Raw genomic sequence first — 23,418 nt, forward strand, 5'->3', positions numbered from 1 at the left:
TTTAGTTGCATAACGACAAGAAAGTAGTAATAATAATGAAGTAACATAAATGCCTTAGCGGAACAAAATTAGTAATGACAAATTTTTGTATCGGTTATCGTTTCTCATAAAACTTTAATAAAACACCCGATTTCAGGATTTGCTTCAAAAATACCCTAAATTGGAACTTGTTCCACGAACGCTCTATTCAGCGCTATTTCAATACATTTTTACGTTTGCGTAAGGGTGTTTTTAAAATAAATTCTGAAATACGGCATTCTTCAGAAGTCTTCTGAGATAGGACATTTTCTAAACGCCAATCAAGATATGGTGATATTCCACTTAGCAGTCGATATATTTCACATTTTTGTGTTTGTCACCACATATATGTATATAATAACTTTTCGTTTCATACCTATAATGTACAGCACCATTTTTAGTATACTCGGCTCCAAACATGATATTTAAATAAAACATTAACTGATATCTTTCGAATAGCTAACGGAAACAATCTTAAAAATATCCTAATTGGTTCTGCAATTATTTCGAAATTATCTCGAAATGATCTTGAAAAAGGTCCAGAAATGGTCCTAAGTGATGCAGAAAGAGTCTCGAAATTATTTTGAAGACAATCCCGAAATGGTACTGGAATAATCTCGAAATGAAGGGGTCTTAAAATATTCACAACATAGTTCTTAAAAGAATTCCCAAACAGGTTTAGCATGATTCCAAAATAATCCCAAAATTATCCCTCAATCAATCAATAAACTGTTGTGGAATGAGCCGGATTAGTCCAGCAAACAATACCGACAATACAAAATGGTCCTCAGACAGTCACAAATTGATTCTTAAATAGCCCAGAATCGACGGGCATAAAATTAATCAAGCATTAGTCTTGAAATAATCGTAACATGATTGTGAAATATTCTCGAATCGATCAAGAAAACTATCGCGAAAAGTCTTCGAAGTGATCTCGAAAGTCTCGAAATCAATCATTTGGAAATATTCCCGAAATCACTCCAATACGAGAGCAAAAACAAACCAGCAATTATTACGATACGGTTGTGGAATGACCCGATCAATGTTGGAAACAATACCGAAATGGTCTTGAACTCATCCTGAAAATGTTCCGAAATGATCCTTAAACGGTCACGAATTGGTTCTGAAATGGCCCCGTATCAGAACTACCCCAGAACTAGTCCAGAAATGATCTTAACACGATAGTAAAATATTCTCGAATAGATTCAGAAAGCAATCGCGGAAAGTCTTCGAAGTGATCTGGAAAGTCTCGAAATCAATCATTTGGAAATAGTCACGAAATCACTTCAATACGATAGCAAAAAAAAAAACTAGCAGTTATTACGATACGGTTGTGGAATGACGCGGATTAGTGTCGGAAACAATACCGAAATGGTCTTGAAGCCATCCCGAAATAGTTTCCAGGATGAGCGCGTTTAGGAAGTTTAACCAAAACCTTTGTAAATGTTGGCGTTTTACTCAGCCAATAACTATGTCATGCTTACGAAAAAAAGGAAAGATTACACTGGTTTACAGCCAAAATGCACCAGACGCCATTATGAATTCCTATGTAAAATCACCCCCTGATTCCGAAAATAAAGGTTATTTTTTTAATTTTAATTTTAATTTTTTTTTTTTTTACCTTTATATTAAGTCGCTTTCATGTTTGTCCCCTCATTTCCATATGAATTTTTGACCCACGAAAAAGTCTTTTTCGGTAACTTCTCGTTGAGCTAGACACTTGATACTTAGAACATAGTTCAGATCTGGGAGCATTAAAATGCAAGTAAAAAATCCGCTAGGTGGCGCACGGATATACAGAAAATTTATTTTAAAATGGAAATTGTGCGATCGACTTTTATCTAACTTCTCGGCGATCCAGAGCATATAGTTTGCGAATCGATGGTTCGTTGAAAACAAAATGCCGCCAGGTGGCAGACGAATCGAGAAAAACGAAAATCCGAACCCGGTGACAATGCAACATTTGACCAAAAAAATTTCGCTAGGTGGCGCATGGATCGAGATATTGAGATAACTAGTTTTAAATTGGGAATCTTGCAATCGATTTTCAACTAACTTCCTGGATATCTAGAGACATGAAACCTGAAATTTAGCATAAAACTCGGTGACAGTGCAATGTTTGATCAAAAAATTTGAGCTACGTAACACACAAGTCGAACTATTTAGAAGATTAGGCCATACCTTCATGGCTAGCCTCCTGATTGTTACAGGCGTTGTAGAATTCCACCTCGTAGAAGGCCCAACTCAATGCACGTCCTTGCATACTTTTAGGCGTACGCGACTTTCACCACGATTCTTTTAGATTTAAGCTGACAAAGGAGGTGGAATTCTCTTGTTATGATGCACATACGCCTGCAATGAAAATTCACCACATCATCAATTGTGTTGAACTTACTTCCTCAACAATTGTGATCATATGCACCAACAACGATTGCTTTGCATTATCCGGCTTCGCCAATTATGAGAATAATCGCCAACAAGAATCATTCACCACATTCATCCTCTTTGTCCAGCTCACCCGCTCAACCAATATCAAGAACATCGAACAGCTATAATAATTCAGCAATTTATATGTAGCACACATACATCTTTCTACAGTCACCTAAGCCGAATAAAGATATAGACGTAGTACGTCCGAGCAACGCCAAAGAACGGCGTTAGGAATTACTTAAATTACTAATCAAAGTTGCAATTGCCTTTTTGTAGGCAGCACTAAAAAATTTAAAATAAAATGATGATAAAAAAATTTTAAGGACAACCTTTATATAAATGGGCCAAATTTTAATTTTAAATAATCAATTAGTTAAACCCAAGTACATGGTTTTCCTTAAAATGAAAGACTGCTCCACCTTTATAATTTTAAATCCCAAAATTCTATTACAAGAGCTATTGTTAAAGTTTATTAATCAAAATTCAACAAGACTATGTCTGTATTAAAGGAAAAATTGCCTTCTATTTTTTGGTCCATTTATACAAAGGTAGTCCTTAAAATTTTTTTATCATCTTTTTATTAATTCTATGGTAACGTTTTAGAGATATTTACGAATAAATTGAGTCCACTAATCATATATATCTCAAGAACGAATTGAGCAATTTAAAAACGGTTTGAAGCTTTTAAAAGGTAATAAAATTTGCTATAAACTGTGCATACAATACTTTTTGCTAAGCCCTGTAGATTTAAAGATAACGAACAATCATTACGAATTTTTTCAATTTTTTTTTTTATAAATATAAAAAAAATTGTATTTCGCGAGGAAGGATCTCGAAAACTTTTTATTTTTTTGCAGATATTTTTTCTCTGTTTTATTACAAAAAAAATAAGCTTTCATAGAACAAAATCGATGAACTAATACAAAATTCATAAGCATTCAAATAAATATATCCACATAGTAAAACTTAAGTACCCTACAAATATTAGCATATATACATTTTATTCTGTCTTAACTCTATGATCTTATTTTATAATTGAAAAAGCTATGTGTCTTGTTTTGACGCTTATTTAGATTAGGGTCGGTTTCTCTTATCAGAAACCAACAGTAGTCACCCATTATAGAGACATCCCAGAATCCCTGATACCGACTTTCAATCATTTTCATTTGCTGGTGAAACTTTTCGCCATGCTCGTCACTTTCGTCGCCAAGATTTTGCGGCACAAAATTTAAATGGGAGTGTAGAAAATGAGTTTTTAAAGACATATTTACTGCTGAAACAAAATAAAGAAGTAACGACCTTTTCAAAAGAATCCCACGCTGCTGCCTCCACTGGTGACAATAGTTCTTTGAAATGGTTATTGGTCATCATTTTCCTTATTTGCGGTCACACAAAAATCCCTTCCTTTATTTTTGCTTCTGAAATCTCTGGACATATCGTCTTCAAATGATGAAAAGCTTCGCCTTCTTTTTCGAAAGTCTTGAACATTTTTTTGATAGGGCCGAGCTTGATGTGGAGCGGAGGTAGAATTATTTTTTCCTTCTTTATAAGTGGGAAGTATTTTATGTTATCCACTCCAACTTGAAACTCCATTCGTTCTGGTCAATCCTTTATGATGTAGATGTCTTGACGAGATCGGCTATCACATTTGCATAGGAAGCAACAGTGTGTCCACTTTGTAGCCAACATAGCATTCCAACGACTTTAAGATCGACACATATTTTCCAATCATGTTCTTCGTATTTGATTAATTTGAGCAATTTTTGCATTATCGCATACGTTTCCTTCGTATTTACTGCATGCGCGATCGGGATTGATGGCTTTTGGTTGTCAATATGCAATAATACGGTCTTTAGACTTAATTTATTGCCGTCTATGAACAATCGCCACTCTTTTGAATCATATGGTTCACCAAACTGTTTGAATAGACCAGCAATATCTTTGCAGTAACAAACACTGTCCTCCTTCGCATAGTACTTGGAAAATTGTTCGTGACGAGTTCTATAATATGTTACCATAACATCGGATGAAACAAATTTAAATTGTTGCATACGAGAGGAGTGTAGTTCGGCCCTTTCCTTTGACAATTCCAAAACCCTTATCGAATCATTGAGTTGTACTTCTGACAAAGAGTTTCTTTCGATTTACGTTTGAAATCCAGTACAAAATGATACCACGTAATCAGATACTGCTGTTGACCATGAAACTGGAGCCGGAACTAAAGTTAAATTTGATTCTGGCAATGTAGCTTCCGTTGAATTTAGTTCTGGTAATGACACTGTAATGACTTCCAACCCCAAGTACTTTTGTAGTACAAATATATCAGTCCGTTGAATGGTAAGTTGGTTCCCTCCACTTCATTGGTGTAATAAATTTCATTTGTCGCCTAAATAGATAGTTTCAGAAATTAGTCAGCTATGCATTAAAAGGGAGTAAGTTCCTAATTTTTACAACGCACCTTTTTGCTCCGGTTTCCGAAAAAATCAATTCGACTCGACATGTGGTTCACACAGTATTCGTTGTCCATAGTTTTTCATTGTTTGTAGACTCAGTTCCAAAATATTTATAGTATGTAACTTTCAAAGGATTTGATGAAACAGAACATATCTGGATCATTTGTACACTCAAACTCTCGCACCCTTTTATTCATATTATATTTTTAAGTAAATGGCGGTTTATAAACTGCAATTATAAACTGAACAGTATCCGGCGAGCCTTGCAGATATTACGAAGGAACAAGGCGCATGTACTATTATTTATACTTAGATCAAGTAAAAATTCAAGCCTACCTACACAAAAAGGTTCTACAAAGAAAACACTACCTGCCTTAAAAATATGTTCTGACTTGAAATGTACCTGGGTTTGAGAAAACGACAATAACAGTTTTTTGTATCTAAGAATGCTTCGAAGTCTACCTGCTAACTAACTGATATACGAATACTAACACATATGTACCAGTAGGGTACTTAAGTATTAAATGGATATATTTACTTGAATGCTTGCTTTTGTATTAGTCCATCGATTTTGTTGAATGAAAGCTTATTTTTTTTGTAATAAAACAGAGCTTAGAGATAAAGAAAAAAGTCTGCAAAAAAATAAAATGTTTTCGAGATCCTCCCTACGCAAATCCGTAATGATTGTTCGTTATCTTTAAATCTGCAGGGCCTAGCAAAAGCTTCAAACTGTTTTGGAATTGCTCATTTCGTTCTTGAGATATATATGATTAAGTGGACCCAATTTTGTTTTTTTTTTTTTGTTTTTTTTTTTTTTTTTGAAAAAACGGTAATTCGTAAATATCTCAAAAACCTTAAGTTAGAATTAAAAATAACCTTGATTTTCGGAATCAGGGGGTGATTTTACATAATGGGGTCTATGGTGCAGAAAAATAAATTGGAATTTGTGATCCAGTGTTTACAATCAGTTTAACTGTACAGGCTAAATGGTTGCTTTAAAGTGGTTCTATTTCCGACAGGGTGCTTACATAAATACTTAAAAAGTATGTGTGTGTGTGTGTTATCACCTCTTATCTAGTATAAGCGTTACTTTTTGGCGTAATTTAGGTAGGCCAATAACCTTTGGATGGTCATCAAACGGTACCTAAACATAAAGTTATAGGAGCATTCCATGGTTCGTCGGGCCCATACCTTAGCTAAAATTAAACCAAATCATATCGAACATAGCATGTAGTGAATTATTATTGTTTGGTAAAAATTCTGGAAACTTTAAATTGAAATATTCGTATGTGTAAATAAAAATAGAAAATAAGCTTACGTTTGTACGTGATATCTCCAGTCCACCATGATTCTTAGATATTGTGGTTAGGCGAGGCTCTGGCGATTGGATGACAAACAAATTCAATGTAAACATGTTAAATCATTCCCGGGGACAGTATCTGAATGGTGCTATTTTCCGAAACGTACCAGGTCTGTATCCGGAAATGAATAATCAACATATATACAACTTTCCAAAGCCTAGGGGGAGCCTCCTTATCGCAACAAGAAGAAGGACAAGATAAAAGTTTACTAAGACATCAAAAATATTAAATCTATTTAGAGAACTATCGAAAATCATTTTCACTCACACAATATGAAACTGTCAAATTTTTTATACGATTATTCATGGATCTACATATGGAGTGTGTTTGCCAATATTGCTCATTGCTCTAACATTAATCCGAGTTCTATTCTATTCGAGATCTATTCTGTTTGAAAATAGATTTCGATTACAAATCTTATAGCACAACAGGGGCCAGCTTTTAAATTTTGATTTCCTGATCTCCTATACAGAAGAGTTGGGACGTAAATTACCTAAAATTTATATATTTTTGACACACACATTCCCAACATTTTAACTTATTGAATATGCAAAAGTATAAAAAAATATTGTAGAAAAATATACGATTATAAAATTGAAATTATCACGTGTGCTTTTCCTACATGTTGAGGATTTCGCACCTGTCAACAAAATTTAATTATGGTGCTCAGAGTCCCGTTATCGTCGGCAATACCATTCTATCTAAGACAACAAAGAGAATGGGATAAAAGATTGAAAACTAATAGTTTCAAACCTATTAAAAAACGTATATTATAGTCATGGAGGAACTATTCAAGGTGGCATCATGATGAGAGCTGATTTGTACTTTTTAATGATTTGATACATCAACTTCCTGCACAGTACGATTTTGACATTAGTCCATCGATTTACAAAAAGAAAGTACATGGAACTTTTATTTATGTTTGTAGGTATGTCACCGTTCTGCTACCTCCCAGAGGTCAGGAAGGCTTGTAGGCTTTAGATCTCTTACACGTCGATCCCATTCTTCCCAAAATAGCTCGATGGGATTCAAATCGGGGATTTTGGTGGCCCCTCCATTGTATCAAGGTCACCTGCATCTTTTTTCGTTCTAAATAAGAAGTACAATGTTTTGGTGTATGTTTCGGATCGTCACCTTGTTCGTAAATGAATCCACGACCAATCAAATTAATGCCAAATGGTATTGCATGGCGTTGGAGTATACTGTGATACTGCTCTTTTTTCATAACTCCTTCAACTTTTTTTAGTTGACCAACGCCAGCGTAGCTAAAACAGCCCCAAACTATCACTGAGCCACCGCCATGTTTCACAGCTGGCACAGTGCAATCTGCTTTGAATCTTGCATTGACGTTTCTGCGAACATATTGACGCCTATGGCTACCGAAAAGTATGAATTTTGATTCGTCTGACCATAAAACTGATTACCCCTGATCAATCGTCCAGTCAATGTGTTCTTGAGCGAACTTCAGTATTTTCTGTTTATTTACTGGCCGTAGAAGTGGTTTCTGACAGTAATGCGTCCAATCATACGTTTTTCTTTAAGCCAGCCTTTGACTGTTGATTTCAGCACGAATTTATGATGCAGATTTCCGTCGTTTGACTTTACTTATTGCATATACATATTTTGTTGTCAATTATTTGATTTGTCTTTCTCGGCCGACCAGATCGTTTTCCGTTAGTATTTTGTCCAGTTTCCCGATATCGTTTAATGGCCGTATGAACTGAACACAAAAGTTTGTCTATTTCTCAATAGTTTTTCCCTGTCTTTTGCAAAATAATGATTTGGATTCGTATTTCGACTGATATTTCCTTTCGCTTGACCATTTTCCATCTGGAAAAATACAATTCTTAGGCTATTTCAACATCTATTTTTATCTTGTTCTAATACTTTCGGACTGTACTGTATGCTTTTGCCAACTACAAGAAAGGGGTGATAGATTGAAATGTAATCATTCACTGTGCGATAAATACACAGAGATTTTGGGATCATCCTTTTCCGGACACAGATGCGGTACGTTTCGGTTACAAGCAGCATTGAGGTACAACCCCCTCTAGTTCCATAGGGAGCTTTCGATCGCCAGCGCCTCGCCTGCTACAGAAACACGATTTACCACGGCTAGGTGATACATTTTCTATTATCGTAATCATGGTATAAGTTTCACCTTCGATCGAACTGCCAAAGTTGTTAAATTTGATTTTGCTGTTTTGATTTGATATTTTAAATCACATTTATTTTAAATTTTATAAACATACAGGTATAAGTAAACTTACCTGTGTTTTGGAGAAACGCATATATGTATATATTGTCTGTTCCTGTAAACATTGACTATTATTATATCTTCGGTTCATAACTGGACTGTTTAGTGTCATAAAATTTGTTTACATTTTTTACAATAAACATCATACAAGCAAAAGCCACCTTTTGTTATCTTGTTCATCATTCAGCTATTAACTTGAGAACTGAATATTCGTATCCATAAAATGTAGAGTTATTTATACATTAGGGAGGAGATTTTGCACAAAAACTTAAACGCAGCATGGGTTAAGACTGGACTTGATTTGGACCGAAAAAGGCTCCGAAGAGATTTACAAGGTATAATTGAATAGGTGTCACCTTTTTGTATTAATATAGCGTTGTTTAAATTTTTTCCTAATTATTTAATAAATTAGGGTATTTGTATTATCGTTAACAGATTGAAATCAAAATTTTCATAATTTGAGATTTTATGGTACCCCAAAATAGCTAGCTGGCGGGATTATGATCACATATACAATAGAGTGTCTGAATCTTATTTTTATAATGAAAATATATGAAGAAATAAAACTTCGTTTGTGTTTTCCTAAAACATTTAAATTTTGGAATACTTCTGTTTACAACAAAAAAAAAGCGGACAAATTCTTCTTAAGGTACAGAGTAAGACAAATACTCATTAGGTGACCAAAACATGACATGCGATTTTTTTTCATAATAACGTAACGTTAAAGTCCTCAACTAAAAATGTGCATCAATTATTAGTTGATAGTAAGTGATCCTAAGGTGTAGATGAAAAAATACTATTTACAGAAATTTAATGCTAACTATCGTATATTTTTTGAACTTGATAAAATTTTCATCTTCTTTTATTACGGTAAACACTCAAATATCTCTTTTTTCTGTAGCGTGTGCAAAACTATTACCCTTATAGCTGAGCATGTCACTCTAAACATCCATACACTTCGTTTCTTTCTTCCAGAACAGGAAAAAATTATGGCAGACTTCATCAAACAATCTGAACTGTTTAAATTATAACAAAACGGCCTTAAGTGAAAGTAGGAAAGAGTTTAGGGATCAGGAATGTTCACCAGCAACTTTCTATTTTTCGGTTGGTCCTCAGTGGCTTCTTGGATTTGCGCCCAATATGTTAGTTGGAAGTGCAACCTTACTCCTAAATGGTAGAAAATTAAACATGTTTGTTTAATACGTAGCGAAGGCCTATCCTAATGTACTCTAACCGCCAATGGCGAGAAGTAAAAAATTATAATTATATAATATTTCCAAATACTTATCTGTTGAAAGGCTATGACTAATTGATTACGTGTGAACAATATATTTAGGTATGCTTACTTATTATATTCGAAGAAGCAATTAAACGGTTCCAATTTTTAATTATCTAGAAGAAAACAGAGCGATCTGGTTCGAAACATATATTATCAATATATTATATTCGATTTTAATTTAGTGGCTGGAAACTTGTAAGTATGATTGCTTATTGTGGCACTCCCACCCTATCACCATCATAATTGCTCATTTTAGGCGGTTCGACTTGAATTTGGTAACAGGGACCCTAATGTGTGATTCGGAATCAGGAACGGCGTAGAGAGGAGATGAAAAGAAACGCGAAGTATTCCATATAAAACATATGCGTAATATTGATGGCCTTTCAGTGACGCCAACGTTGTTTCGGGATAGGCTGTATAATTTACATTGCAAAGAAAAAAAACCCAGAATCTTCGCTAGCTAGGTTGTGCTATGCGAATGGTTGAAGCCGTTAAAACTCGTTAAGTTTTAAAATTTATACTCGGATTTGGTGGTAAGGGATGGCGGGAACCTTGACTGAGTTGGGAGAGATAGGTGAACAATCCAGTCTTCCCTCGTTTTGATCCTAATTGACAATGATGATATTGAGCAAACCTTCCAGTTTTAGCTGAACGGTTAACTTATCGCACTGTGTAAATGTCGATATTGTGCCAATATATTTCATGCAAATAGCAGTCGCAAATTTTAACAAATTTTTTTGCCAATTCGCGACTTCTTTTTGTATTTTCGATAACTTACGAAAAAACTTCCATGAATTGTGTTACTAAAAATGTAAATCTCAGGAAACAATGCAGAATTTAAAGCGCTTAAAATTTTTTCTTTTTATACCTTTCATGAAAATGAAATGGTATGGATATTAAGTTTGTGATGAATCTCAAAATTATAAGTCCTTAAACGAGAAGAGATAGACCCACCAATAAGTATATCGATGTGATCAGGATAACTAGCTGTGTTGATTAAGCCATGACCGTCTGTCTGTTTGTCTCTTTGAATGCAAACTAGTGCCTCAGTTTTTGGGATATCTCGATACAATTTGGTGAGCGAGTATATTTGGATGTCCGATTAGACAATTGTCGGAACCGTCCGGATCGGATCACTATTGCATGAGGAGGATACAACCGATTTTTCAGAAAAGAGAATTTTTGCCATATCTTCCCAAATTTATCATATTGAAGCTTCAAACTTCACCATATGCTTTCGCATATTGCACATATTATTGTTTAAAAAAATGGATTAGAAAAGTTATATATATAGCATATAATACCCCACAACCGATTGTTCAGATCAGAAATTGTTTGTAATTTCTCCCTGATTTTAACGGCCAGAAGATTCAAATTTTATTAAATGCTTACGCATATACCACATATTGTTGTCTGAAAAAATCGAAAAGATCGGTAGTATATATAGCATATATGCCGCACAACCGATTCTTCAGATAAGAAACTTTCCGCAATTTCTGCACCATTTTAAGAGTTAACAGATTCAAATTTCACCAAATTCTTACATATAGGCGTATAGGGCAATCATTGTTGTATGAAAAAATTTTATAGATCGGTCGTATACCCATATAGTGTATATCCCATATAGCCGATTGTTCAGATGAAACTTTTCGTAAATTCTGCCCCATATTAACAGCTAGAAGCTTCAACTTTCACCTGTCTGTCTATTTGAACTAAAATTAGTTTTTTTACAAATCGGCGAGATTATATTTTCCTTCAGAAGCTTTAGAAGGAAGAAATACACTCGAAGTAGTTGCCAAACCACTTTCGAGGGGCGACCCCGCTTAGTATTCCTTCACTCTGATATATTAAAGTTGCTTTTCTCGGGTCTCGAAGAGCATGCCGACCTACTTACAATGAGTGATCATGTTTTAGAATAACTTTCTAAAGTAGATTGATGTGAGTTGTCCTGTCATTGGAGACGGAACCCCACTATTAGTTAGACCTGCACACTATCTCTAAGTCTCACAAAAAATTTAATCGGATTATAGTTCACCATGAAAGATATCACGCCTTCGGCTCAGCCGAAGACAGCAACGTCCTTACTTGTTTAAAGTAAAATCGAATCAGCCACCAAACTGAACTCCAAGTAAAAATTTTAATTGACGAAGCTTGATAAAAATAGCTCTGCTTTTTTCGTCTTCGCTACAACATATGTATAACTATATAAGATTTCTGTCAGAATACAAGCTCTTAGCCGTAAGCGTAAATAAACATTTACTGTTACTTTTGGGCTCATTCGACCGGTCTAATTAATTTATACAAAAAATATAAGCAAGTTTCATAAAACTCGCAGATAATTGTAATATTCAAATATTGCAAATGCGTACGTGGTTTATTGTACGAAAAATACTTAGAAAACAATTTATAAAATTTCTTAATAATTATATAAAAAGAAGAATAAGAAGATGTTTATTTTTGTAATGCTAGTTTGAGCAATGTATACCCAAATGCATAACTCGCTTAGAACTAGAGTTGTTACTATGGCAGTCTCTACAAATATATACTGGAGTGTTCTGTTCAAGTACCAAGTATTTTTTGTAGTCGATTACCTCGTACAAGTACTGTCATAGGTATCGATAACAAGGCAAAGTATAGACGCATTACTCGTTCAACTATTGCCTCCCGAATTGGTGACAGCTCGCAGGAAACAAACATTAATTTTCCGAAATATTGTATTTATTCATTTATTTCATTAATTGGTTTTCACAAATTCGATGCTTATTTTAACTTATGACACTGGCGCACAAAAAAAAAATACATACATATATTCGACCAGACTGTGCGACAAGTACAAGGATTTGCTGAACTCGAACTTCAGGTTCAAAATCCTAGTACAGTCGCAATTCAAAAAAGTAAAAACTAGAAAGATAATTATACAGTTTATGAAGGGCAATAAACATTAGACCCACATGTTTGGTGGTGCTCTTTTCTCTTTTTGAGTGTATTCTTTTGCTGACACATTTTCATCAGAAGCATTGCTGAGTCTGATTTTTGTATCTTGCAGAGAAGTGACGCCGATTCATGAAAAACAGGGATATAAAGAAAATTCAAATTTTCTTGGCCACAAATATTTCACGAAAAAGAGAGAACATTCTGTTTTTCCTTGAATGTTTTATTTAGATGTGGAAACAATGCATAATGCAAAAACACGTTCATCACAGGATTAATTTTCACAAGTTTCACTTAGATATTTAATGAGTACGATACGAAGTAGTGGTATAGACTACTTTCCCTCAATCATTTTTTAGTTTCGATTAGTTTTCTCGATCCCTTGTATTGAGTACAGGTATCGAGTACGTGGAACAAGACTGACATATTTCAACCTTTGTATACCTTTCATAATTCATATTTGTTTTAATATCAATATTTCATAGAAACTTAGATTCAAAAACCTATTTATCTTCCAAGATTAAAAAAAAGTATTAAAATTTTCAATCAAAGAACCAAAAGAAAAAGTTTTGTAACCCTTTTAGTTTTAGTTTCACAAAGCATTATTTGTACTCAAAAATCGAGTTGAATTTTTATAATTTTCTTTCATCTAAAAGCAAGGCGAATTCAGTACCAGGTGTTGTTATCCCAACAGCTGATTGCTTCTCTTGATTATTTTCCATACAACGCCTTGTACTACAACATGTCAGCTAATCGGAATCAATGAACATTTTCTTTTGACTTGTCATTCTTCTGCACGGCGTAATGATTGAAATCGCTTTGCCACCACCTGGTAAGGATTCTTGATCTAAAAGAAAGTGCCAAGCATTTCCGAAACTTGTTTTTTTTTTATATTTATTTTTTAGCTATTTTTTTCATTTTACTTTACACTGATCGAAACAAAATTTTTTTACGACGAATTAACCACTTTAAATTCTCTTCATATGTTGTACGGAGAATATTTCTGCTATATAAAGTCATGACGATATTTATACTCTCTACTATCATATCCTAATTTTGGTTTATCTGCACAACTTTTAAGTATTTTTTAACCTCTTACTCTCCCTTTCCCTCTCTATCCCTCTTACTTCTCTTTTTCTGCGTCACTTTGTCCCTCCCAGTCTTTTCACTCACTTCCATTCCGCTTTATCTATCCATATCTCTCTTTCTTCGCCGAACTCTATCTCTTTCTCCTTCCATCTTTTCTCTTCCCTCTAGTTCTTCTTGTTTTTCTCCATCCCTTTTTTCCAGTCCCAGTCCCATTCCTAGTCCCAGTCCCAGTCACAGTGCCGCTCTCAGTCCCAATCGCAGTCTCAGTTCTAGTCCCAGACCGGCTCCATTTTCCGAAAAAAGTGCCATAAATACTTATCTAGGCAAAGAGCCTACCTATATGCGGTTAAGTAGCTCAGGAATCCATCGCAGACAAACAACAACAGGAAATTATTATATATTAAGATTAGGAATTGCTCTTTGTGAAGCTTGCTACTCTACTCTCCATAAAATGTCCTTAGGAAAAAACGAGCTCAGCCAAGAAATACAGCTGCGAGCACGAGAATAGCTATGCCAATTTTTAAAAATTTTCATCAATTATATACTTCTTTGATAATTTAAGAAATAAATGCATGCATAACTGAAACTATGCAAACCAATCCCAAAAATGTTTTTGATGAACATAGCAAAATCGAGAAGTCTGAATATTGCTTCGAGAAAATTTTACAGAGAAAATTTTCTTGAACGGTTTTTTATGTGCAATTTTAAGGGAGATGAATAGCACATTTTAGAGTAAAATTTAATGTACTCACGGCCGGCCGCCGTGGTGTGGTGGTAGCGTGCTCCGCCTACCACACCATATGTCCTGGGTTCACACTCCGGACAAAGCAATGTTATAATTTTATAAACAAATTTTTTCAGTTTGAAAGTGATTTGGCAGGCACTCCCAGTGTAAGGAATGCAATGAAAGCCTTTTCAGTGAGAACGCATCTATCTGCCTTGCAGATGCCATTCGAAGTCTGCATAAAACACGTAGGCCCCACCCCGCTAATTTGTAGGAAAAATTAAAAGGAGCACGACGCAAATTGGAAGAGAAGCTTGGCCTATAATCTTTTCTGAGCTTATCGCGCCTTACATTTATTTTAATTTTTAAATGGTATTTTTGGTTTATTGGTTTACAATTTTTTTTTTTTTACTTAAATTTTTTTTTCGAATACTTAAAATACATAAACTAAATCTGAAACATAGGGTTTTACTGCCTTCAAATAAGATTGCTATGAATATATAATTAATTTAGTAAATATTGTATAAGTGGTTAAAACATTCTAACTGGGTTACATGTATGAGTTTGGGTATATAGATTTATATGAGAGTTTGACTTAAGTAACGTCATAATCGTCTGAGTTTGAAACAAAGCACATATATGTCATCATGAAAAAAAGCAATAATATTAATGAGATATTTTGTGTTCTTGTTTAATTTTTGTTTAATTTTTGCCATACGCACATATTGTTTAAATCATATGCTTGAGTCGCTAAATATGTACATATGTATGTATATACAAATATTCATACATATGCAAATGATGCTGAATAACAAATTATACAAATTTTTAAAATGTAAACAAAAAAATAACTCTTCTTTTGTTGGAAAAGAATAAAAATGTAAGCGATGCTAATTAGTGGGACCTTTGAATTTTCTTTAGTATAAAAGTGACGAAAGTATAACGAAACGAATAAGTTTGAAATTGAGCTTTGGCGAGTGTTGAGCGCGGTAATTTTGTAACAATTAAAACGATTCAAAATTAAATTAAAAGATGTACAATTTTGTAAGTTGCTTCAAAGTAAAATATATAAAAAACAAGTAAGGAAGGCTAAGTTCGGGTGTAACCGAACATTACATACTCAGTTGAGTGCTATGGAGACAAAATTAGGGAAAATCGCCATGTAGGAAAATGAACCTAGGGTAACCCTGGAATGTGTTTGTATGACATGTGTATCAAATGGATGGTATTAAAGAGTATTTTAAGAGAGCCATGGTTCTATAGGTGGACACGATTTAGGGATATCGCCATAAAGGTGGACCAGGGCTGACTCTAGAATTTGTTTGTACAATGTGGGTATCAAATGAAAGGTGCTAGTGAGTATTTTAAAAGGGAGTGGGCCTTAGTTCTATGGGTGGACGCCTTTTCGTGATATCGCCATAAAGGTGGACCAGGGTGACTCTAGAATTTGTTTGTACGATATGGGTATCAAATGAAAGGTGTTAATAAGTATTTTAAAAGGGAGTGGGCCTTAGTTCTATAGGTGTTTGCCTTTTCGAGATATCATGAGTATTTTAAAAGGGAATGGGCCATAGTTCTATAGGTGGACGCCTTTTCAAAATATCGCCATAAAGGTGGACCAGGGGTGACTCTAGAATTTGTTTGTACGATATGGGTATCAAATGAAAGGTGTTAATGAGTTTTTTAAAAGGGCGTGGGCCTTAGTTCTATAGGTGAACGCCTTTTCGAGATATCGCCATAAAGGTGGACCAGGGGTAACTCTAGAATGCGTTTGAGCAATGTGGGTATCAAACGAAAGGTGTTAATGAGTATTTTAAAAGGGAGTGGGCCTTAGTTCTTTGGTGTACGCCTTTTCGAGATATCGCCATAAAGGTGGACCAGGGGTAACTCTAGAATGCGTTTGAGCAATGTGGGTATCAAACGAAAGGTGTTAATGAGTATTTTAAAAGGGAGTGGGCCTTAGTTCTTTGGTGTACGCCTTTTCGAGATATCGCCATAAAGGTGGACCAGGGGTAACTCTAGAATGCGTTTGAGCAATGTGGGTATCAAACGAAAGGTGTTAATGAGTATTTTAAAAGGGAGTGGGCCTTAGTTCTTTGGTGTACGCCTTTTCGAGATATCGCCATAAAGGTGGACCAGGGGTAACTCTAGAATGCGTTTGAGCAATGTGGGTATCAAACGAAAGGTGTTAATGAGTATTTTAAAAGGGAGTGGGCCTTAGTTCTTTGGTGTACGCCTTTTCGAGATATCGCCATAAAGGTGGACCAGGGGTGACTCTAGAATTTGTTTGTACGATATGGGTATCAAATGAAAGGTGTTAATGAGTTTTTTAAAAGGGCGTGGGCCTTAGTTCTATAGGTGAACGCCTTTTCGAGATATCGCCATAAAGGTGGACCAGGGGTAACTCTAGAATGCGTTTGAGCAATGTGGGTATCAAACGAAAGGTGTTAATGGGTATTTTAAAAGGGAGTGGGCCTTAGTTCTTTGGTGTACGCCTTTTCGAGATATCGCCATAAAGGTGGACCAGGGGTAACTCTAGAATGCGTTTGAGCAATGTGGGTATCAAATGAAAGGTGTTAGTGAGTATTTTAAAAGGGTGTGGGCCATAGTTCTATAGGTGGACGCCTTTTCAAGATATCGCCATAAAGGTGGACCAGGGGTGACTCTAGAATTTGTTTGTACGATATGGGTATCAAATGAAAGGTGTTAATGAGTTTTTTAAAAGGGCGTGGGCCTTAGTTCTATAGGTGAACGCCTTTTCGAGATATCGCCATAAAGGTAGACCAGGGGTAACTCTAGAATGCGTTTGAGCAATGTGGGTATCACACGAAAGGTGTTAATGAGTATTTTAAAAGGGAGTGGGCCTTAGTTCTTTGGTGTACGCCTTTTCGAGATATCGCCATAAAGGTGGACCAGGGGTAACTCTAGAATGCGTTTGAGCAATGTGGGTATCAAACGAAAGGTGTTAATGAGTATTTTAAAAGGGAGTGGGCCTTAGTTCTTTGGTGTACGCCTTTTCGAGATATCGCCATAAAGGTGGACCAGGGGTAACTCTAGAATGCGTTTGAGCAATATGGGTATCAAAGGAAAGGTGTTAATGAGAATTTTAAAAGGGAGTGGGCCTTAGTTCTATAGGTGGATGCCTTTTCGGGATATCGTTATAAAGGTGGACCAGGGTTGACTCTAGAATGCATTGGTACAATATGGGTATCAAACCAAAGGTTATAATGAGTATTTTAAAAGGGAGTGGGCCTTAGTTCTATAGGTGGACGCCGTTTCGGGATATCGCCATAAAGGTGGACCAGGGTTGACTCTAGCATGCGTTGGTACAATATGGGCATCAAACGAAAGGTTATAATGAGTATTTTTAAAGGGAGTGGGCCTTAGTTCTATAGGTGGACAGCGTTTCGAGATATCGCCAAAAAGGTGGACCAGGGGTGACTCTAGAATTTGTTTGTATAATATGGGTATCAAATTAAAGGTTAATGAGGGTTTTAAAAGGGAGTGGTGGCAGTTGTATATGTGAAGGCGTTTTCGAGATATCGACCAAAATGTGTACCAGGTTGACCCAGACCATCATCTGTCGGGTACCGCTAATTTATTTATATATGTAATACCTGCCAAGATTCCAAGGGCTTTTGATCTCATCCTGCAGAACTTTTTCATTTTATTTTACTTAATATGGAAGGTTCCACACCCATTTTACAAAGTTTTTTTCTCAAGTTATATTTTGCGTCAATAAACAAATCCAATTACCATGTTTCATCCCATTTTTCGTATTTGGTATAGAATTATGGCATTTTTTTTTTTTTTCATTTTTCGTAATTTTCGATATCGAAAAAGTGGGCGTGGTCATAGTCGAATTTCGGCCATTTTTTATACCAATACAAAGTGAGTTCAGATAATTACGTGGACTGAGTTTAGTAAAGATATATCGATTTTTGCTCAAGTTATCGTGTTAGCGGCCGAGCGGAAGGACAGACGGTCGACTGTGTATAAAAACTGGCCGTGGCTTCAACCGATTTCGCCCTTTTTTACAGAAAACCGTTATCGTCCTAGAATCTAAGCTCCTACCAAATTTCACAAGGATTAGTGAATTTTTGTTCGACTTATGGCATTAAAAGTATCCTAGACAAATTAAGTGAAAAAGGGCGGAGCCACGCCCATTTTGAAAATTTCTTTTATTTTTGTATTTTGTGGCTCCATATCATTACTGGAGTTGAATGTTGACATAATTTACTTATATACTCTAAAGATATTAACTTTTTTTTAAATTTGAGTTTAAACATTTTTTAAGTGGGCGTGGTCGTTCTCCGATTTTACTAATTTTTATATAGCAATAGCAGTAACGTTCCTGCCAAATTTCATCATTATATCTTCAACGACTGCCAAATTACAGCTTGCAAAACTTCTAAATTACCTTCTTTTAAAAGTGGGCGGTGCCACGCCCATTGTCAAAAATTTTACAAATTTTCTATTCTACGTCATACGTTCAACTCACCCACCAAATTTCATCGCTTTATCCGTCTTTGGTAAAGAATTAGCGCACTTTTTCGATTTTTCGAAATTTTCGATATCGAAAAAGTGGGCGTGGATATAGTCCGATATCGTTCATTTTAAATAGCGATCTGAGATAAGTGCCCAGAAACCTGCATACCAAATTTCATCAAGATACCTCGAAATTAACTCAAGTTATCGTGTTAACGGTCGGACGGACGGACAAGGCTCAATCAAATTTTTTTTCGATACTGATGATTTTGATATATGGAAGTCTATATCTATCTCGATTCCTTTATACCTATACAACCAACCGTTATCCAATCAAAGTTAGTATACTCTGTGAGTGAATAGAGCGGGCAGTATAAACTCCAAATATCTTTTTGGAAAGGAGTTAGTAAAACAGATGACTTAGAAAGTTTGACGGGGTCGAATCAAGTCGTTCGCTTTACATGCGGGATTTACCTAATACCCAAACATACCAAACCCATTAAAGTGTTTCGTAATTGATGAGAGCATAGCGTGTTAATCCTATTTTGGGTTTTCTCTAAGGGTTGGCGTATACCGCAAATTTGGTCGATAGTAGATTTAACAGGCCTGAACTCAAACAAATAACTTCTAATCAGCTGGCATTGGATGAAGTGCGTTTCTTATGAACTGTGTAAAGCTGCTCGGTGGAGGTCTCGTCGTCCTTTCGCATAACATGACCTAGCCATAGAAGCCTTTGGGCTTTTATTCGCGCAATATCGTCATATCCGTGTAAAGCTCATAGAGCTCCTCATTATAACTACTTCGATACTCGCCGTAGGGATAACGAACAGGACTAGAAATGTTCTGGAGCACTTCTCTCTGTAACATATCAAGAGCCATCTCATCTTCTCTCGATATCGTGCATGATTCTGAGCCATACATCCGAACAGGTATGAAACAGCGACTTGTATAGCATGATTTTTGTTCGCCTAGAGAAGAATTTACTTTTCAATTGCATACTCAGTCCAAAGTAGCACTTGTTGGCAAGAATTATTCTCCGTTTGGTTTCTAAGCTGACATTGTTTTTTCTGTTGATGCTAACTCTCAAATAGACGAAAGCCTTCACAGTCTCCCCTACTCCATGTGCAACCATATTCTTTCCTTCTAATACTCCTGGAGGTTTTAAGGGCCTCCCCACATATGAAAACCAAAGAGATCGGTAAGTCCAACAATGATTCTTCTTAAAAGCTATGCCTTACTTGATTAATTGGCATTTATTCGTTTAAATGGTTTCGGCCCTCCAACAAATTGCTCCATGCGCTTTTCGCTGGGTTTGCTGTTGCCAGTTGGTAACACCAAGGGAACTTAAGTCTAGTCCTACTAGTGTAGTGGGAGCCACTCCCTTCCCGTGCTTTCATAGCCGGAATCATCGGCGCATCATCTTTCATTGGGATAACATGATCAAGCCAGCGTAGCCGCTGTTTCAATTCGCTGGACTATGTCGACGCATAAAGCTTGTACAGCTCATCACTGAAGTATCGGAGATGATACTTTTCCCTCGCTTACTTGCTTAATTGGCGCTTAATCGTTTAACCGGTTATGGCAGTCCATTAAGGCGCGCCAGTCGCTCCTTCTCTCTGCCAACCGGCGCCAATTGGTCAACAAGGGAGTTGAAATTGTCTCCACCTGGTCCTTCCAACGGAGTGGGAGCTGTCCTCTACCTTTGCTTCCATAGGCGGGTTCCGATAAAAACACTTTCTTGACCGGAGCGTCATCTTTCATTCGCATAACATATCCTAGCCAGCGCAGCCGCTGCGTTTTATTCGCTGGACTATGTTGATGTCTGCGTATAGGTTGTACAGCTCATCGTTAAGTCTTCTTGGGTACTTCTTCGGTTCGATCACTCCCAAGCCGGGTTTTAAAGCTAACCTCGTTGTTTGTGTTGATATTGGTTCCCATACAAACTAAGTCCTTTACTATTTCAATAGGATGCCGATAACAAACTATAACCATTCCGATAAGCTGATAACTTTTTGACAACAAATCGATAAAATTTCAATAGCAAATCGATACCTTTTCTATAGATTTGATACCATTTTTATAGCATATAGATTAATTCTCGATAGTAACTCGATTACCCTTCAATGAATAATCTATACTTTTCCGATAACAGGTAACATTTAAGTAACATTTTTATAACAAATCAATAAATCTTTGTAACAAATCGATAACACATCGGAGGAGAATTGGTAACATTTCGGAAAATAACGATAACTTTTCGGTAGGAACTTGAAAACTTTTTGGCAATAAGTAACTAACTTTTCCATGTATAATTTTTCGATAAAAAAAAACTTGTCAATTAAAAAGGGATAACTCATCGATGATCTTTATTATCGACAGCATCTATATTATACTTCAGTAACAAATCGATAGCACGTCTATACCCCGTCCATAATACATCTATTAAAGTTTTTTTCCTTTTTTTTCACTTTCCTTATATTTCCTTTGCCTTTCTTTCCTTACCAACCCAGCCTTGCCTTACACTGATTTGGTGACTAGTATCGCTCATATATATCAACTCGTACGTCGTTCTCACATTATGGATCCCCCTATAACATGAGCAAAGATGTTTACACATCAAACATTATTTTACTGATCAACATTTTTATACATGTTTTGTATGTTCTCTCTTTGCAGATTTGCTTTCTCGCTCTGGTGAGCACAGCATATGCGGCCAGCTTTGGCAAAACCGTTGTTGAAACGACCACCGAAAAACGCGAAGTAGTGCCATTACTACGCTATGAAACCAATCGTCATGATGATGGGTCTTTTAGCTTCTCTTTCGAGGGAGGCGATAAAACTTCACGTCAAGAGTCTGGTGTAGTAGAAAACGCGGGAACCGAAGATGAAGCTCTCGAAATAACTGGCTCTTATAGATACATTGACGCCGATGGTCAAGAGGTGGAGGTGCATTACACCGCTGGTAAAAATGGATTTGTACCAATAGGTACAAATATCCCCGTTGCAATTTCAGATGCGGCCAAAGCTGCAGCGGATCTACCTAAATTAGATGTAGAGAAGGAAAAAGAGAAAGCAAAGAAGCTAAGTCGTACGTCACGTTCAAATAAGGGCGGAGAAAAAGAAGGTGAAGAGAAAGAAAAAAAGGGTGGAAAGAAGGAAAAAGCTGACAAAGAAGAAAGCGAGGGAAAAAATAAAAAAGGAGAGAAAGGCGAAAAGGAAGTAAAAGGAGAGAAAGAAGTCAAAAGTGAGGAGAAACAGGAGGCAAAGAAAGGAGAAAATGAACAGAAGGGAGAGAAAGTAGAAAAGGCAGAAGAGGGAAGTAAAGGAGAAAAAACACAGAAGGTAGAGAAGGAGCCGAAGGCAGAGAAAGAAGTTAAGGGAGAAAAATCAGCTGGAAGGGCAAATAAAGAAGAAGAAGCAGAACCAGCTGAAGCTAAAAATGAAAAAGGAGAAAAGGCTGAGACCGCCAACGAGGAAAAGAAGAAAGAAAGTGCGGAGCAGGAGGCGTAATTTGAAAGCACTGATACAGAAGTTTAACTTCGACTTAGATAAATACGAAAGGACTTAACTAACCACTTAGATATAAATACCTAATAAGTGAAGTTTAAAAAGATTCAAAAATTACTTTAATTATAACTCATTTATAAATTAGAAAAAAACTTGTTTAGGTAAATGCACTTCATATTTATAAAAAAATTTTATTAAATTACTTAAACTGGTTATTTTCAATAATTTAAGGCTCAGCTTCAATGTGAAATTTTAATTGCTCTTATAAGTAGGTAACAAATATAAATCGAAAAGTATATACATATATTTGCCAAAAATAGCAGCGGCGCCTAAACGTTGCCGATGAAGGAATTTAACAGTTCCCGAAATGGATCCATACAACGAGCTTTGGCAGTTGTCCAAATTTTTTCTTTCTTTTATTCTAATTTAAAAAATTTTTTCCATTAAGAAAAAATAAATCATAACAATAATAATGATAAAATAATTATTGTTAGGCCTTGAGCTCGATTCAAACTCGCGACCTTACAAATCAGTAGGCCGATAAACAACAAAAATTTAAAAGTATATATATTTGCCAAAAAATTTAACTGATTGCAATTCATTTTAAGTGTCGTAAAAAAGTCAAAGCACTATTTAGTAGCAAGAGAATGTGAAAATAAATAATAGTTTAAAAAAACTAAAAAAAACACGCTTTTATAGCTAACCGAACTAAAAAATAGAAAATAATTTTCAATTAAAAAGAGTTTATATAACAGTAGTAGAAGGTCAAACAATCATTTATAGTTAATCACCTCAAAATAAAATTATAAAAAAATTTAAGTTATTAACAGAATAATTTAATTCAGATTAAAAAGCGTGAGGTGCATTTGACTACATTTCAT

General features: G+C 35.6%; 1 protein-coding gene across 1 annotated transcript; it reads left to right on the top strand.

The window, feature by feature from the left end:
• Positions 1 to 15,474: 15,474 nt before the first annotated feature.
• Cpr47Eb (Cuticular protein 47Eb) lies at positions 15,475 to 22,745 on the top strand. Its single transcript, XM_067778123.1, has 2 exons — positions 15,475 to 15,586; positions 21,707 to 22,745. The coding sequence occupies exons 1-2, from the start codon at positions 15,575 to 15,577 to the stop codon at positions 22,538 to 22,540; spliced, it is 846 nt and encodes a 281-aa protein (XP_067634224.1). The 5' UTR covers positions 15,475 to 15,574; the 3' UTR covers positions 22,541 to 22,745.
• The last annotated feature ends 673 nt before the right edge of the window (positions 22,746 to 23,418 follow it).

Source organism: Eurosta solidaginis, chromosome 3, assembly GCF_040869045.1.
Source record: "Eurosta solidaginis isolate ZX-2024a chromosome 3, ASM4086904v1, whole genome shotgun sequence".
NCBI classification, from domain to species: Eukaryota; Metazoa; Arthropoda; class Insecta; order Diptera; family Tephritidae; genus Eurosta; species Eurosta solidaginis.